Source organism: Nomascus leucogenys, chromosome 18, assembly GCF_006542625.1.
Source record: "Nomascus leucogenys isolate Asia chromosome 18, Asia_NLE_v1, whole genome shotgun sequence".
NCBI classification, from domain to species: domain Eukaryota; kingdom Metazoa; phylum Chordata; class Mammalia; order Primates; family Hylobatidae; genus Nomascus; species Nomascus leucogenys.
Window position 1 is genome coordinate 23,439,643 of NC_044398.1, and position 14,765 is coordinate 23,454,407.

Below are 14,765 nucleotides of genomic sequence, written 5' to 3' on the forward strand. Positions count from 1 at the left end.
AGATCCAGGAGGATCACTTAAAGCCCAGGAGTTCAAAACCAGCCTGGGCAACATAGCAAGACCCCTATCTCTACAAAAAAAATTTAAAAATTAGCTAGATGCAATGGCATGCACCTGTAATCCCAGCTACGTGGGAGGCTGAGGTGAGAGGATTGCTTGAGTCCAGAAGTTCAAGGTTACTGTAATCTATGATTGTGCCACTGCACTCCAGCCTAGGTGATGGAGTGAGACCCTGTCTCTTATTAATGGATAGATAGATAGAGAGATATATAGATAGATAAAGAACAGGAACAAGAAGTTTACTGGAAAAGAAAAATAAATGGCCCTTAAATTAAAAGAAAGTTCTATTTCCAACACTACAGCAAACTAAAGTACAACAGACCCTTCGTCAGCAACAAACACAACAAACTAGATAAAGTAGAACAGCAACAACAAAAAAAGTTATATTTTATCACATAGCCAAGGTTAAAAGAAGTAAATGAAAGTCTAGGCCAGTCACGGTGGCTCACGCCTGTAATCCCAGCACTTTGGGAGGCCGAGGCAGGTGGATCACAAGGTCAGGAGTTCGAGACCAGCCTGGCCAATATAGTGAAACCCCATCTCTACTAAAAATACAAAAATTAGCCAGGCATGGTGGTGGGCGCCTGTAGTCCCAGCTACTCGGGAAGCTGAGGCAGGAGAATCGCTTGAACCCAGGAGGCAAAGGTTGCAGTGAGCCGAGATCACGCCACTGCACTCCAGCCTGGGTGACAGAGCGAGATTCCATCTCAAAAAAAAAAAAAAAAAAGAGAAAGAAAAAGAAAGTCTAAAAAGTGCCAGAACTGGCAGCAGCAGCAACTCAATACCCAAGGGATAAGCTCATGAGCTGATGCTGTGCCAACCCAGGAAATGTCAGACCCAGACACTATTATAGAGAAGCAATCATGGCCCCACGCCCAGGCAGGACAGGAAGCTGGAACTAAGACTACTGCATAAAACTAGGACCTGGGGCTGGGCGTGGTGGCTCACGCCTGTAATCCCAGCACTTTGAGAGGCTGAGGCATGCGGATCACCTGAGGTCAGGAGTTCGAGACCAGCCTGGCCAACATGGTGAAATCAGGCTGAGTCAGGAGAATTGCTTGAACCCCGGAGGCACAGGGTGGAGTGAGCCGAGATCATGCCACTGAACTCTAGCCTGGGCGACAGAGTAAGACTCCATCTCCATCTCCAAAAACAAAGCAAAAAAGAATTCTAGGACTTGGAAGGGCAACCTTTCATCAAACATCAGAATAAAGGAGCCCTTTTCAAGTTTAAAATGATGCAAGAAACCTAAAAGAAAAAGATTTAACTATTAAAAAAACTTTTGTATACCAAAGCAATGACCCCAATTAAAAATAAATAATAAACCAGAAATAAATATGATAAACTATAAATTGACAAACTTGAAAGAAAACATTATTTTTCTCTACATATGAAGAATATTTTTTTTTTTTGAGACGGCGTTTCACTCTTGTTGCCGAGGCTGGAGTACAATCTTGGCACGATCTTGGCTCACTGCAACCTCTTCCTCCCAGGTTTAAGTGATTCTCCTGCCTCAGCCTCCCCAGTAGCTGGGATTACAGGCACCCACCACCATACCCAGCTAATTTTTTGTATTTTTATAAGAGACAGGGTTTCACCATGTTGGCCAGGCTGGTCTCGAACTCCTAACCTCAGGTGATCGACCTGCCTCAGCCTCCCGAACTGCTGGGATTACAGGCTTAAGCCACTGCTCCCCAGCCAGAATTTAATACATCAGCAAGAAAAATACTAAGCCCTCCAGAAGAAAAAAAATAAAAGGCACTTTTAATTATCAAAATTAGCAAAAACAAAGAGAAAATTTTCAATACAATCCCAAATTTGGAGAGAGGGCAATGCACAGATCTGCCTCATATAGCTATGTGGGCTGTTCCCTGGAAGGGTGATCAGCCATCTCATTTGCCTAGGACTGTCCCAGCTGTGGTGCTGAAAGTCCCATGTCCCAGGAACCTCCTAAGTCCTCAGCAAACTGAACAGTTGCCACACAACTTTAGTGGGTCATCCACATACACGGCCCTGGAAATAAGACAAGTGGAAGTGTTAACTGAATAGAAGAAGCCTTTTAGGAAGCAATTTACAAATCTCCATCAAGAGCCTAAGAAACTCCATATCCAATCGTTCCTATACCTAGAAATTTGGCCTAAGAAAATAATCTGGAATTAAGAGAAAGTTTTGTTTAATAAAGCACATTGCACAAAATCTGCAAAATGTACACATAAAAATAATCTGTATAGAAATACACCAAAATTGGCCATTTTAAATCTTACATATTTTCCACCATATATTTATATAAATTATATTTAATGCACAATATATAATAAATATGTAAATCATAAACATTAAAATCTGTATATAAAATAGAAATAAACTGTATTTTTCTTTTCTTTTTTTTTGAGACGGAGTCTCGCTGTGTCGCCCAGGCTGGAGTGCCCTGGTGCAATCTCAGCTCACTGCAAGCTCTGCCTCCCGGGTTCACGCCATTCTCCTGCCTCAGCCTCTCTGAGTAGCTGGGACTACAGGCGCCCGCCACCACGCCCGGCTAATTTTTTGTATTTTTAGTAGAGACGGGGTTTCACCGTGGTCTCGATCTTCTGACCTCGTGATCCACCCGCCTCAGCCTCCCAAAGTGCTGGGATTACAAGCGTGAGCCACCGCGCCCGGCCTGTATTTTTCAAGCCTAAAATAAATCTCGGCCATTAGTAGTGCAATGCTTTGAATGAAATCTTAGAGGTGAGGAAGAGATGGCCATATGAGTACAGACATGTTTGAATCTCTATAAATATCTGGCAGTAGGGCTTTACCTCTCCAAGTGATGGAACTTGCAGACCGACCATGTAGTTCTGCCCAGGACCTGTTGGAATGAAGGATTCAGGCACAGAGTAAGCAGCCTCCAGCGTGACCTTCAGTAGATTGCCCCCTGAGATCTGGGCTGTGGTCAGTAAAGGCTCTGCCACTAATACTTTAACTTCAAGACTGCACTGCTGTAAAAGAATAAAATTATGCAGCATTTTGAAAATTGCCAGAGATCTTCCTTTTTTGCATTATCTCATTTGAATCTCGTATTACTGTTCAAGATAAGAAGGTAAAGCTTAATTATTTCCATAAGTTGAAATCATGTTCTCTAAGTCCCATGAGTTGGAGATAGAGCCAAGAAGAGAATCTTATCCCTAAACTAGATCTCTTCCCACACTACCATACTGAGGTAAAGTATATATATAAATACATATAAGACAGGAATTGTAAGATTCTATTGAAATGTTGGCCAGGCATGGTGGCTCACTCCTGTAATCCCAGCACTTTAGGAGCCAAGGCAGGTGGATCACCTGAGATCAAAGGGTTCAAGACCAGCCTGGCCAACATGGTGAAAACCCATCTCTACTAAAAATACCAAAATTAGCCAGGCATGGGGGTGCGTGCCTGTAGTCCCAGCTGCTGGGGAGGCTGAGGCAGGAGAATTGCTTGAACCCGGGGAGGCAGTGAGCTGAGATTGTGCCATTGCACTCTAGCCTGGTCAACAAGAGTGAAACTCCATCTCAAGAAAAACAAAAAAAATGTCAATAGAAGTTGCACATGAGTAAGTGAGACTGGGTGCTTTTTTTGCTAGTCTATATTTTATGATTATTTTTGTCATTTTTTTTAATTTTTTTTTTTTTTTTTGAGAGAGTCTCCCTCTGCCACCCAGGCTGGAGTGCAGTGGCATGATCTTGGCTCACTGCAACCCCGCCTCCTGGGTTCAAGCGATTCTTCTGCCTCAGCCTCCTGAGTAGCTGGGAGTACAGGCACATGCCACCATGCCCAGCTAATTTTTGTAGTTTTAGTAGAGACAGGGTTTCAACACATTGGCCAGGCTGGTCTTGAACTCCTGACCTCGTGATCCGGCTGCCTTGGCCTCCCAAAGTGCTGGGATTACAGGTGTGAGCCACTGCACCCAGCCTATTTTTGTAATTCAAATGTAATGCTTTGTAATAAGAAAATATTTATTTCAAATAGATACGTATATATTCCACATAAATAGGTATAGACATATATGTGTATACCTCTGACATTTTCACTCAGGATACATACAAAGTAGGTTTTAAATGTGTATTGAGGCGGGGCAAGGTAGGATCTCGCCTGTAATCCCAGCACTTTGGGAGGCCGGGGCAGGCATATTACCTGAGGTCAGGAGTTTGAGAACAGCCTGGCCAACATGGTGAAACCCCATCTCTACTAAAAGAGAAAATATATAAAAATTAGCCGGACATGGTGGTGGTGCCTGTAATCCCAGGTACTCGGTAGGCTGAGGCAGGAGAATCACTTGAACCCATGAAATGGAGGTTGCAGTGAGCCGAGATCACACCATTGCACTCCAGGCTGGACAACAAGGGCAAAACTCCATCTCAAAAAAAAAAAAAAAAAAAGAATGTGTATTGAATGCTAGGCACTTTGCTACATCACTAGGGATATAAAGACAAAGAAGACGTAGTTCCTTTCAACATAGAACTCATGTCATAGTGCCAAGATTTATGCGAAATCTATACTAGAGACCTGTACAAAATGCTGCAGTCAAGGACACCAAGGAGGCAGTGAATAACTAATTATTTGGCTGGGGGTTGACATTTATAGGATAAATAGGCATTTACAACCTGGATTAGCAGAGGAAGGAAAGAAAAAATAATTCTGGATAACAGTTTTTGTGGACTGGTCCAAAGGTAGTGAGTTATCTCAACTGACTGTTCACAGTCAGTTACAGATCAAATTATTTGTTCTATTCTTTCCCCGCTTCTCACTACTGCACTTGACTATTCTTAGAGGGGAAAAACAGTCTATGTAAAGAGGGATTGGAACAGTATGGTATCTTCCATTCAGGTATATGTAAATAATTCAGGATTCTGGAACTTGAAGTATTAATATAAGGAAAGGAGTAATGGGGAGATGAGGTTGAAGGGGGAGGCTTCCATTATAAAGGATGCTGTATGCCTGCTAAGCAATCTGGACCTTAACTTGTAAGCAGTGGGTGAATCCATGAACTACACAGTACTAAGTAGGGGAAGAGATAAGATCAGATTCACTTTTAAATCACTGTGCAAGCCATGGGAAGGTTGAACTGGAGGGATGTAAAGGTAGGTACAAGGCTATTTGTAACTATGCAAGTGAGAGGTAATAAGGCAATAAAGAGTAGGAATGAAGCCAAAAAGAAAACCTAAAGACACTTAGAAGATGGAAAAGGCAGGATTTGGTGAAAGGCAGATTTGAGGACTGGTTGTAGTTAGGGTCTGAAGGAACAGTCATAGGTTCTATGTTCCATGATTTCATGGATGGGTAATGCCACTAGTCAAAAAACTAAGATAAAAGGAAGAGTAGGTTTCAGGGAAGATACTGAGTTCAGTTTTGGAATGTTGAGTTTTAGGTGCCTATGGGATAACATTATAGAGGTATACAGTAGGTGCTTATAAAGTCTGATATTCTAGAATTTCAGAAAGGGGTCTGGGCTAAAACTGTTGGATTAGAAATTTTCAGTGAGAGGCATGCTACCATGCCCTAAAGTATATGAGGTGCTTTCATATACTACTTGATCCATCAGGACATAGCTCAAGAGTTATTTCCATGGTTAAGCCTTCCTTGCCTCTACCTGTGGACAAAGTAACTGATACCTGCTCTATGCCCATGTGCCTCACTCCACCATTTAATCACACTGGGTTATAGTCTATGATATGTAGACTGTGGGCTTTTCAAAGTAGGACTCTGCCTTATTATCTTTGTTTCCCAGAATCTAACACTAAGTGTGCTGTGAAAAGAAAATGCCCAATGCATTACACTCAACTGAATTGAACCTTAATAGCAGACAGAATTGTTACATTGAATGGCAGGCTGAAATGTTGAGAGCTAAAACTCTGATTACCTTAGCACTTGATCTAGGAGTTTCTAAGGGTGAGCCTTGCACAGGGTGCAATGGAACTGTTGTTTGAAATGAACTCTGTCCTGCAAAAAGAAGCCCAAGTTGAGCCAAAGAAGAAAGGGTTAAGTTGGGATGACTGCAGGCAGAGATAAATGTGCCCACTTTTCCCCTCAAATCCCTCAAATTCATTGAGGCTAATTTCTATATCTCTCTGGGGCTAAGTTTCATGAGCTTTGCCATTTCTGCTTTTGGGCAAAGCACACATCTGACCTTCCAGTAAGGGAAGAAGGTCCACCACAGCCTGACCAAGAATTAAGGTCTTCTCTTCTTTCTGTTTCTTTTCCTTTGGTAAAACTTCAGTCACAGTTACTAGAAAAATCAAAACAAAGAAAATGAGACATTTAAAACACATCCATCCAATAACCAAGGTGCAACAAACAAAGCATTGTCAAAGATATGTAAGTTAAAAAAAATAAACTTGAAAGTAAAGAAGGCACCAACATCACTGACTTCTGGTGGAAAATACTGGACCACTTCAGTGACTTTTGAACTTTTTGCCTGCAAGTTATAATAAGAAATGGGTTTTAGATCATAATCATGTACATGCATGCGTATAAAAGTAACTGAGGCTGGGCGTGGTGGCTCACGCCTGTAATCCCAGTACTTTGGGAGGCCGGGGCGGGCGGATCACCTGAGGTTGGGAGTTCGAGACCACCCTGACAAACACGGAGAAACCCCGCCTCTACTAAAAATACAAAATTAGCCAGGCATAGTGGCCCATGCCTGTAATCCCAGCTACTCGGGAGACCGAGGCAGGAGAATCACTTGAACCTGGGAGGCAGAGGTTGTGGTGAGCTGAGATCAAGCCATTGCATCCAGCCTGAGCAACAAGAGCGAAACTCCGTCTCAAAAAAAAAAAAAAGTAACTGATACATATGATTATATAACAAAGCTTCATATTGTTGCAGGAAGTCAGGGACCCCAAACAGAGGGACCGGCTGAAGCCATGGCAGAAGAATGTGGATTGTGAAGATTTTATGGACATTTATTAGTTCCCCAAATTAATACTTTTGTAATTTCTTATGCCTGTCTTTACTGCAATCTCTAAACATAAGTTGTGAAGATTTCATGGACACTTATCACTTCCCCAATCAATACCCTTGTGATTTCCTATGCCTGTCTTTGCTTTAATCTCTTAATCCTGTCAGTTGAGGAGGATGTATATCGTCTCAGGACCCTGTAATAATTGCATTAACTATACAAATTGTACACCATGTGTGTTTGAGCAATATGAAATGTGGGCACTCTGAAAAAAGAACAGGATAACAGCAATTGTTCAGGGAATGAGAGAGATAACCTTAAACTCTGACCGCCAGTGAGCCGGGCAGAACAGAGCCATATTTCTCTTCTTTCAAAAGCAAATGGGAGAAATATCGCCGAATTCTTTTTCTCAGCATGGAACGTCCCTGAGAAAGAGAATGCGCACCTAGGGGTAGGTCTCTGAACTGGCCCCGCCGGGGCGTACCTGTCTCTTATGGTCGAGATTGCAGAGGTGAGATAGACTCCAGTCTCCCATAGGCTCCCAGGCTCATTAGGAAGAGGAAATTCCCGCCTAATAAATTTTGGTCAGACCAGTTGATCTCAAAACCCTGTCTCCTGATAAGATGTTATCAATGACAATGGTGCCCGAAACTTCATTAGCAATTTTAATTTCAACTCCTGTGGTCCTGTGATCTTGCCCTGCCTCCACTGGCCTTGTGATATTCTATTACCCTGTCAAGTACTTGATGTCTGTCACCCACACCTATTCGTATACTCCCTCCCCTTTTGAAACTCCCTAATAAAAACTTGCTGGTTTTTGTGGCTTGTGGGGCATCATGGATCCTACCAACATGTGATGTCTCCCCTGGACGCCCAGCTTTAAAATTTCTCTCTTTTGTACTCTGTCCCTTTATTTCTCAAGCCAGCCGACGCTTAGTAAAATAGAAAAGAACCTACGTGATTTTTGGGGCAGGTCCCCCGAAATCATATAATATTAATCTCTACTAGGTCAAAATCCTTAGGTATTTTCTGTTCTATTTCGTATAGAAGAAATTACTGGTGATAATGCTCATCAATTGATCTTAGGAATGGCTAAAAAGTCACAATCTGAAGTTTGAAAAACACTGCTCTAGGGTGGGCGAGGTGGCTTATGCCTGTAATCCCAGCACTTTGGGAGGCTGAGGCGAGCGATCACGAGGTCAGGAGATCGAGACCATCCTGGCTAACATGATGAAACCCCGTCTCTACTAAAAATACAAAAACAAAATTAGCCAGGCGTGGTGGCGGGCACCTGTAGTCCCAGCTACTCAGGAGACTGAGACAGGAGAATGGTGTGAACCCGGGAGGCGGGGCTTGCAGTGAGCTGAGACTGCGCCACCGCACTCCAGCCTGGGCGACAGAGCGAGACTCCGTCTCAAAAAAAAAGAAAAGAAAAACACTATTCTAGATCCCCCTATATTGCCTATCATAAGGCTTGACACATTTTGGAGTAATCCTGTAGCATGCAGAGTATGTACAAGGTTTTTCACTGCAACATTACTCTGTGTGCTTAACACTTATTATAACAATTTCAAAATTTCAAATACACGAAGTAGAATAGTATAACAACTATCCATATAACCATAATCTAAATTTAACAATTTTTTTGCTTCATCATATGTAGCTTTGTTTGCTCAAATACTTTTATCATATTTGCTTTGTTTGCTGAAGTACTTTTCAAATAAATTACAGACATCATGACATTTTACTCCTAAATACCAAAGTATACAAATCCCAAGTAAGGCATTTTCCTAGAAAACCACAATCACCTTACCACATCTAGCAAGTGTGTGATAATAGCATTAAATAATTCCTTAATTCATCCAGTGTCCAGTTTATATTTAACATTTCCCAATTATCCCCAAATTTATTTTGTAGCTGGTCTGTTCAAACCAGAATCCACTCAAAGACCACATATTGCATTTGGTTGTCATCTTTCTTTTCATTTAGAACAGTCCCCCCTTTCCACATACTTCTCTCAAACATTTCTCTCTTTTGTTGAAGACACCAGGTCAATAGTTATATAGAATGTCACACCTTCTAGATTTGTCTCGTTTTATTCCTCATAGCATTTAATTTGTTTCTCAATTCCTGTGTTTCTTACTTGGGTTCAGCTTCAGCGTTTTCAGCAAGGATAATAGAGTTTGATAACATATTTATCTATGTGGTATGTTATCAAACTCTGTGACCTTTGTAACCTGACAGATGAAAATAGCATCTAAACATAATTTTATTTTTTGTATTAGAATGAGGTTGAAATTTTTTCCATATACTTAAGGAACACTTATAGTTTCTTTTCCATGAACTCTTCATATTCCTTTCATATGTTTTGTATACTTTTCCATTAGATTCTTGCTCTTATTAATATGCAAGAGCTCTTTTTTTTTTTTTTTTGAGATGGAGTCTTGCTCTTTGGCCCAGGCCAGAGTGCAGTGGCGCTATCTCGGCTCACTGCAAGCTCCGCCTCCTGGGTTCACGCCATTCTCCTGCTTCAGCTTCCCAAGTGGCAGGGACTACAGGCGCCCGCCACCGCACCCGGCTAATTTTTGTATTTTTAGTAGAGACGGAGTTTCACCGTGTAAGCTGGATGGTCTCGATCTCCTGACCTCGTGATCTGCCCACCTCGGCCTCCCAAAGTGCTGGGATTACAGGCGTGAGCCACCGCACCCAGCCCGCAAGAGTTCTTTAAAGGTAAATTTGCCTTCTGTCTAGAAATGAATTGGAAATTGTATTCCAGTTTGTGGTTTGTCTTTTACAGTTGCTAATGAATATATATATATATTTTTTTCTGTGGTTTCTACAGTTGTGAAATACTTATAAAGGCTTCCTCTCTCTGATTATTTTAATTCCATGATTTCTTATGGTACTTACATGATTTAATTTTTTACACACATTTTATCCAGCTGGTATTTATTTTGGTGGTTTGTTTGTTTGTTTTTTAAGACCAGGTCTCACTCTGTCACCTGGGCTAGAAGGCAGTGGTGTGATCTCAGCTCACTGCAAACCCTGCCTTGAGGGCTCAAGTGATCCTCCCACCTCAGCCTCTGGAGTAGCTAGTGCTCCAAGTGCTCACCACTATACCCAGCTAATTTTTGTGTGTATATATATAGAGAGATATATATATATATATATATTTTTAGACGGAGTCTTGCTTTGTCACCCAGGCTGGAGTGCAGAGGCGCAGTCTCGGCTCATTGCAAGCTCTGCCTCCTGGGTTCTCGCCATTCTCCTGCCTCAGCCTCCCGAGTAGCTGGGACTACAGGTGCCCGCCACCACACCCGGCTAATTTTTTGTATTTTTACTTGAGATGGGGTCTCACCATGTTAGCCAGGATGGTCTCGATCTCCTGACCTCGTGATCCGCCCACCTCGGCCTCCCAAAGTGCTGGGATTATAGGCATGAGCCACTGCACACAGTCATTGTTTTGTTTTTGTTTTTTGAGAGACAGTCTCACTCTGTCACTCAGGCTGGAGTGCAGTGGTGTGATCTCGGCTCACTGTAACCTCCACCTGTCAGGTTAAGTGATTCTCCTGCCTCAGTCTCCTGAGTAGCTGGGACTACAGGCACACTCCATCACGGCTGGCTAATTTTTGTATTTTTAGTAGAGATGGGGTTTCACCATGTTGACCAGGCTGGTCTTGAACTCCTGACCTTGTGATCCACCCACCTCAGCCTCCCAAAGTGCTGGGATTACAGGCTTGAGCCACTGTGCCCGGCCCATTATGTCTTTTAATTCAATTTAAGATCTTCCAGTTCTTGGAATGACTTAGGGTTTTAAGTTGAAACCTGGACTTTTCCTATTGTTATGAATCTCTGGATTTTACTTACACCTGTTTTCAGCTGGCTTTTTCCAACACCACCCCAACAGGGGAAGGAAGGAGATGCTGCCTCATTACTGACAAGTTGGGGTGGAAGTCTAGGTTCCCTACTCAGCCTCCTCTGACACCTAATGGGGGCAGTTCCTCATTACTGCTGAGCAGGAGAATTGGCGTCCTGATTCCTTACTTGATTTCCACTGGTATCACAGCGGGTGTGGACTCATTACCCTTGGGTGATGGTGGAAGTTCTGACTCTAAACTAGGCCTCCTCTGACACCACTCCAGTGGGAAGTGAAGGGACACCTTGTTGCTGACAGTGTGGGATAGAAGTCCAAGATCCATGTGGTCTCCACTAACATTATGAGGGGTGGGAAGGGGACTCATTACTAGAGGGGATAAAAGTCCTGGTTCCCTACTTGGTCTTCTCTGACATCACTAGGGTAATGGAGAACCTCATTTTTGAGCTTTGTGAGAGTGGAAGTCTAGGCTCTCCACTCAGCTTGATTGAGGGTGGGGGCTACAGCTTTTTTTTCCTACAGTGTTTGGCTAGAGTATGGGAAATACTGTCTAAAACTTTTCTGTCTTATTAGGCTGCCACTTTCATTGTCTTTTGGCTAAACAGAGCAGACTTTTATCAGGCTTTCTTTCTTTTTTTGGTCTGTGCCCATTGGTGTCTCCAGGTTGCCACCTTCTTCAGCAAGAAGTATGGGATATATAAGGCAAAAAGAAAACCCAAGGAACTCACCACTGTGTCATTCCCCAGGTCCCAAGTTTCCTTCTCTCCACCTTTCAGAGTCTCTTATGTTTGTTTTATATATAATGTCCAGGGTTTGTAGTTGTACTCAGTGGGAGGAATAGAGAAAAGTACATCTATTCCATCTTCTCAAAAGTTCTGCTTTTAATACTTGTTATTTCTAATTAATGTGCTTAAGATTATAAATGTACCTCTAAGTACAACTTTAACTATATCCCACAAATTCTGATATTTGGTGTTTTACTGTTGATCTCTTCCAAATGCTTTGCAATTTTTATTATGACTTTTTTATTTGTCCCATGAATGATTCATAAGTATGTTTTTAAATTTCCAAATAGTTTTTTGGCTTTTTGTTATTGATTTCTAATTTTGTTGATTGTTACATTTTGGCAGAAAAGATGGTCTGTATGCTATTGATCCTTTGATCTATGGTAGGACTTGCTTTATCGCTTAGAATGTGGCCAATTGCTATCATAAAAATGCTCCTGCTGTGTTTTAAAAATATATATATTCTTTAATGGTTAGTACAAGCCTATGATTATTCCTAGGGAAGACTTTTTTCTCTACCCAAGATCTAGACAGAGATGCTGATAAGCAGATTTTATTTTCCTGGTCCATACTTTCTGAGAGTCTTAACTTGTGATGGGGAGGAGATCTCAGTCTCTATTCCCCCATCAACAGCAGCCAAAGGTTTTCTGTCCTTGTGAGAGCATTAAAACCCAAGCCCCTCGGTTTTGGAGTACTGCCTTCTCCCTGCACACTTCCACTAACACATACCCACCAATGGCAGCTATTCAAGATTTCCAGGTTTCCTGGCCGGGCACGGTGGCTCACGCTTGTAATCCCAGCACTTTGGGAGGCCGAGGCAGGCGGATCATGAGGTCAGGAGATCGAGACCACAGTGAAACCCCGTCTCTACTAAAAAATACAAAAAATTAGCCGGGCGTGGTGGCAGGCGCCTGTAGTCCCAGCTACTCAGAGAGGCTGAGGCAGGAGAATGGTGTGAACCCGGGAGGCGGAGCTTGCAGTGAGCAGAGACTGCGCCACTGCACTCCAGCCTGGGCGACAGAGCGAGACTCCGTCTCAAAAAAAAAAAAAAAAAAAAAAAGATTTCCAGGTTTCAGTTCCTGCCTTGCTTCTGGGAACAAAGGAACTGCCCTTTCTTTCTCATGATTTTAGTTACATGTTTAAAAGAATGTTTTGGTTCTGCTTTTCCCATCCAACATGATAGGGAAGAAGGCAATCAGGACATTGATTTTTAGAACCACAAGGACTTACAGAACACAGGTTTGCGAGCGAGGTCATCTAAACTGATTCCTCCTTCAGGATTAAACTCAAAACTGCTAGTGAAGTTGTATTTTGCACTTCCTTCTGGAGAAACAGTAATTTTTGCAGAGTCTCCCAGAACCACTTGATTGAATTCTACCCGAATAAAGGTAACTGGAGTATCTCCTTTAAAACCTTTCTGTTGGCAGAAACACACCACTTTACAATTATATTCAAATACAGAATTTTCCTACACATCTGGCAACCCATTTTGATTTGGGCTAAATAGCATTTTTCATTTTTTCCTAACAAGCAACATCACAAATACAAAAGGAATAGGTAGAAAAATCATTAAACAAATCTAGTTTTACTTAAATGCAACATTCCATTTAAGTGCTGTTATGTTGGAGTCTTGAAAGTAACATTTATTGTGTTTCACCTAATAATAAAAGTATACTGAGGAACTTTTTCTGTTTTTTTGTTTGTTTGTTTTTGTTTTTTTTGCGACGGAGTCTCGCTCTGTCGCCCAGGCTGGAGTGCAGTGGCATGATCTCGGCTCACTGCAAGCTACTGAGGAAGACTTTTAAAAGTAAGAAAATTAATTACCTGCAATCTTACTATAACATGTAAGCATTATTAACATTTTAGAATATATTTTCTAGTGTTTTGCTGTGAATATATGGATGTATGTGTGTGTACCCATACATGCACACATAGATACATTTTTATATAGGTATTTTAAAACAAAGTGGAGCTCATTAATTACATCCTCTTTGGAATGATCTTTTTAAACTTAATATACTGAATATTTTCCCATTTCATTATGCTCCTAATTTTTAGTACATCACATTGTTGTTGTTTTTTTAATTAATCAAATAGAATTAATCACAAGGGAAACTCTGGAAGAATTCAGATCCTTCTCAGGCGAGAGGGAAAAAAATTATATGTGAACTGCTGTCTAGAGAAACTAAAACCACTATTTCTTTCATCCTGTTAAATTTAGTATTCAAATTGCCGGGTATTTGAGACACACAGTAACATGACTTGGAGATTATGGACTAACAATAAGGAACACTGAGGCGGAATGCCACTGCTACATAAAGCCAGGAGGTTTGGAGGTAAAGAATGAAGCAAAATTCCATTCCTCCTGCAGGTACTCCCAAACTAAGGATTTTTGTAAATTTCCAAAAGTAACTTTACCAAATCATATCCCTCTGTCACAGTGATCTGCACGAGTCTGCCTATTGATGGCACTTGCTCCATATCACCAACTGGGAAAAGTCCCTCTGGTTTTCTTTGGTCTCTGTAAAGAGAATGAATCAACCTGTCCCCTCATGTACCACAGCTGCACAAGTACCCATATTCCATCATAACCAATACCAGGGAAAACCTAAGGAAATGCCATAGTCCAGCACTGTTTTATTCCCCACATCCAACCTTTGCTGCTGGACAGGCAGTGCTTTAGGGAGCTGGTCACAAGGATGATTTCACCGGTTAGTGCTAAAAGATGTTTATACAGGTAACTAACCCATTAAACACAAAGTATCACAAGACAAAGTAGAAACACCTTGACCTCTCATACCCTACATCAGGGTTCCCCAGCCCGAGCCATGAACCAGTACCAGTCCGTGGCCTGTCAGGAACTGGGCTGTACAGCAGGAGGTAAGCAGCAGGCGAGCAAGCAAAGCTTCATCTCTATTTACAGCCACTCCGCATCACCTGCATTACCACCTGAGCTCTGTCTCCCATCAGATCAGTGGCGGCATTAGATTTTCACAGGAGTGCGAACCCTATTGTAATTGATGCATGCAAAGGATCTAGGTTGTGCGCTCCTTATAAGAATCAAATGCCTGATTTGTCACTGTCTCCCATCACCCCCAGATAGGACTGTCTAGCTGCAGGAAAACAAGCT

At 42.0% G+C, this 14,765-nt stretch overlaps 1 protein-coding gene across 1 annotated transcript in view; it reads right to left on the reverse strand.

Moving 5' to 3' along the window:
- The window catches only part of CFAP70 (cilia and flagella associated protein 70), a 99,419-nt gene extending 85,303 nt beyond the window's left edge, over positions 1 to 14,116 (reverse strand). Inside the window, exons 1-5 of the mRNA XM_030798480.1 lie at positions 14,054 to 14,116; positions 12,866 to 13,052; positions 6,206 to 6,304; positions 5,939 to 6,018; positions 2,859 to 3,038 (exon numbers count right to left, since the gene is read on the reverse strand). Of these exons, the coding sequence (XP_030654340.1) occupies positions 2,859 to 3,038; positions 5,939 to 6,018; positions 6,206 to 6,304; positions 12,866 to 13,052; positions 14,054 to 14,116 (609 nt within the window). The remainder of the gene's footprint in view (positions 1 to 2,858; positions 3,039 to 5,938; positions 6,019 to 6,205; positions 6,305 to 12,865; positions 13,053 to 14,053) is intronic.
- Positions 14,117 to 14,765: the final 649 nt, after the last annotated feature.